General features: G+C 53.5%; 1 protein-coding gene across 1 annotated transcript; it reads left to right on the top strand.

The window, feature by feature from the left end:
* Positions 1–270: 270 nt before the first annotated feature.
* On the top strand, positions 271–1,425 carry PPTG_12374 (hypothetical protein; the record flags this gene model as incomplete). Its single annotated transcript, XM_008908120.1, has 3 exons — positions 271–669; positions 729–1,037; positions 1,126–1,425. The coding sequence occupies 3 exons, from the start codon at positions 271–273 to the stop codon at positions 1,423–1,425; spliced, it is 1,008 nt and encodes a 335-aa protein (XP_008906368.1).
* Positions 1,426–2,125: the final 700 nt, after the last annotated feature.

A 2,125-nucleotide genomic window follows, 5' to 3' on the forward strand; every position in this document is an offset into this window, starting at 1 on the left:
TGAGACGTAAAAATCGTCTCAATAAGAACTCCGTTGACTCACTCATTTGTCTGGTACCCATCTTAAACGCTACAAATTTGTAAAGTTTTTTTTAATCTCACCATCACTCCTCTGCAACGACCGTCACTCTGTAGTGACATATATATTTTCTGCAACGTCGGGAGGCAACACTCTTCTTGATTCTTCCTCTAAAGGCGACAGGTGGGTCAAGTACAAAATTTAAAGCAGTTTTCATGTGTGTATTTAACAAATTATATTATCCTAGCAGCTATGGTTCACTTGGCGCTTCATTGGAAGCTCCGCTGTATTCAGGACTCGTCTGCCAGCGAAGACGAAAACACGCCGCCCAAAATGTTGCGTGAGAACACGACTCAGGACAAGATCACCAGCAAAAAGAGCTGTGGGGACAAGAGTAGCGACGACTCAAGCTCTACTGGGACTGCCACACCTCCGTGGATGTCGCCGGGCTTCACGAAGTTTGGATACTTGAAGGCCGTCTCGAATCAACCGCCAGCATCGCAGTCTTCGACGGAAACGGAGGATTCCCCGCTGCGGCGATCTCGACTGGTGGCAAGTCACACCGCTTCTTCCTCCGTGCTGCTGAACAATACAACACCGCGGCCGCCACCGCTGACGACCGCTCGTACGGAAGGCACAGAGCGCCGTCGAGTACGTCGTGAAGCCGCCGTTCCATACGCACGGACCCGTACTGTCGGCGGTCCAGATAGTCGGCCGGCTACCAACCCTCGTGGTTTCATTCTTCCTGGAAATGCGGAGACCGGTCGACCAAGGCTGCGCTCGACTCGTTCCAACGACACCTTTGTGTTGGCACGCTGGCTCCACCAAGTCGCGCATCTCCGGGAACAATTCAACCCGCTAGCTACGGTCTTCCCCGTGGTGCCCAACTTCAGATTTGTGAATGCATTGACCCGTGTCACGCGGACTCTTGCCGCAATGCCCTTATGAACGTGATCTGCAGCATCAACTGTTGCACGTACGAGGGTATGTGCGGCAACGGTCTTCATGAGTCCAAGAAGGTACGTTTGGCGCGCAGTTTGCGGACATCGAGGCTGGCGAGGTTCTCGGACAGTACCGCGGCGAGTTTGAGCACCTGAGCATGAACAGAAACAGCCGCCCACGGAGATCCGTTTACGGCCTGAGCGACCAGAGCACTCCGTTCGCATGGCTATCAATGCCGAGCGGATGGGCGGTCTCATGCGGTTCGCTAATCACTCTTTTGACCCCGTCGCCAAAGTCGTGGAGGTGGGGAATGGCCGTCGCACAACGGTTGTGGTCGTCACCACAAAACGGATCCGTCGCGGACAGGAGATCACCGCTGACTACGGTGATGACCTGTGGTTTGTGTGTCGTTGCGGGAGCGCTGAGTGTCGCCACCGCGCCATCCAAGGCTGTTGTGACCCGTGACACGACGAAGGGAAGTCGGTATGCTGTCGTGAAGAGGGGCACAAGCGCTTTGGTAAGAGAGTCTGTGAGCGTGCATTCAGTTCTGAATATATTGTGATGGGTTTTGTTTTACGCCTTTCTTGGCGGGGATCCAATATCTTAGAAGCTTAGGTTCATCTTGACAGATCGTAGCTCGAGAACCGTTCGTTTCCGCGCGTAGTCAGTGGACGCATTCCCGATTGTCATCGGCACTGAACTTTCGAATGAGCTTGAGCCGGCTACCGTTCTCCAGACTATAGAAATCGCATTTTGAACTGAGACGACGAGGGGGACATCTTGATGCTTGGAAAAAGGTGTATGGAGTTGGCAGAAAAATGGAGAATGGGTTGCTAACCACGGTGAGATACAACCAAGCTTCGACGTGCGTGTAGATGTGGATGGCTGGGAAGCATTTGCTCCTTCCACGCTAGCCAACACATCTTCCATTAAAGTGGTTCGTACGCACACTCTCCGCTCTGTAGGACTCCGAAAACCGAGCAGGAGCCGTTCCGCCAGCACTACCAAGGCAAAATCCCCGAGGACCTTGACCGGGCATCAATCCAACGCAAATGAAACGACTGATGCTCGTTGCACTAGCAACCTACAGACGTCGTTGAGTCGGCTTGGAGGTGGAGACTTGCGCGCTTTCCGTGACATCCTGGGCAAACGATCTATTGACGAC

Source organism: Phytophthora parasitica (assembly GCF_000247585.1).
Source record: "Phytophthora parasitica INRA-310 unplaced genomic scaffold supercont2.28, whole genome shotgun sequence".
NCBI lineage: Eukaryota > Oomycota > Peronosporomycetes > Peronosporales > Peronosporaceae > Phytophthora > Phytophthora nicotianae.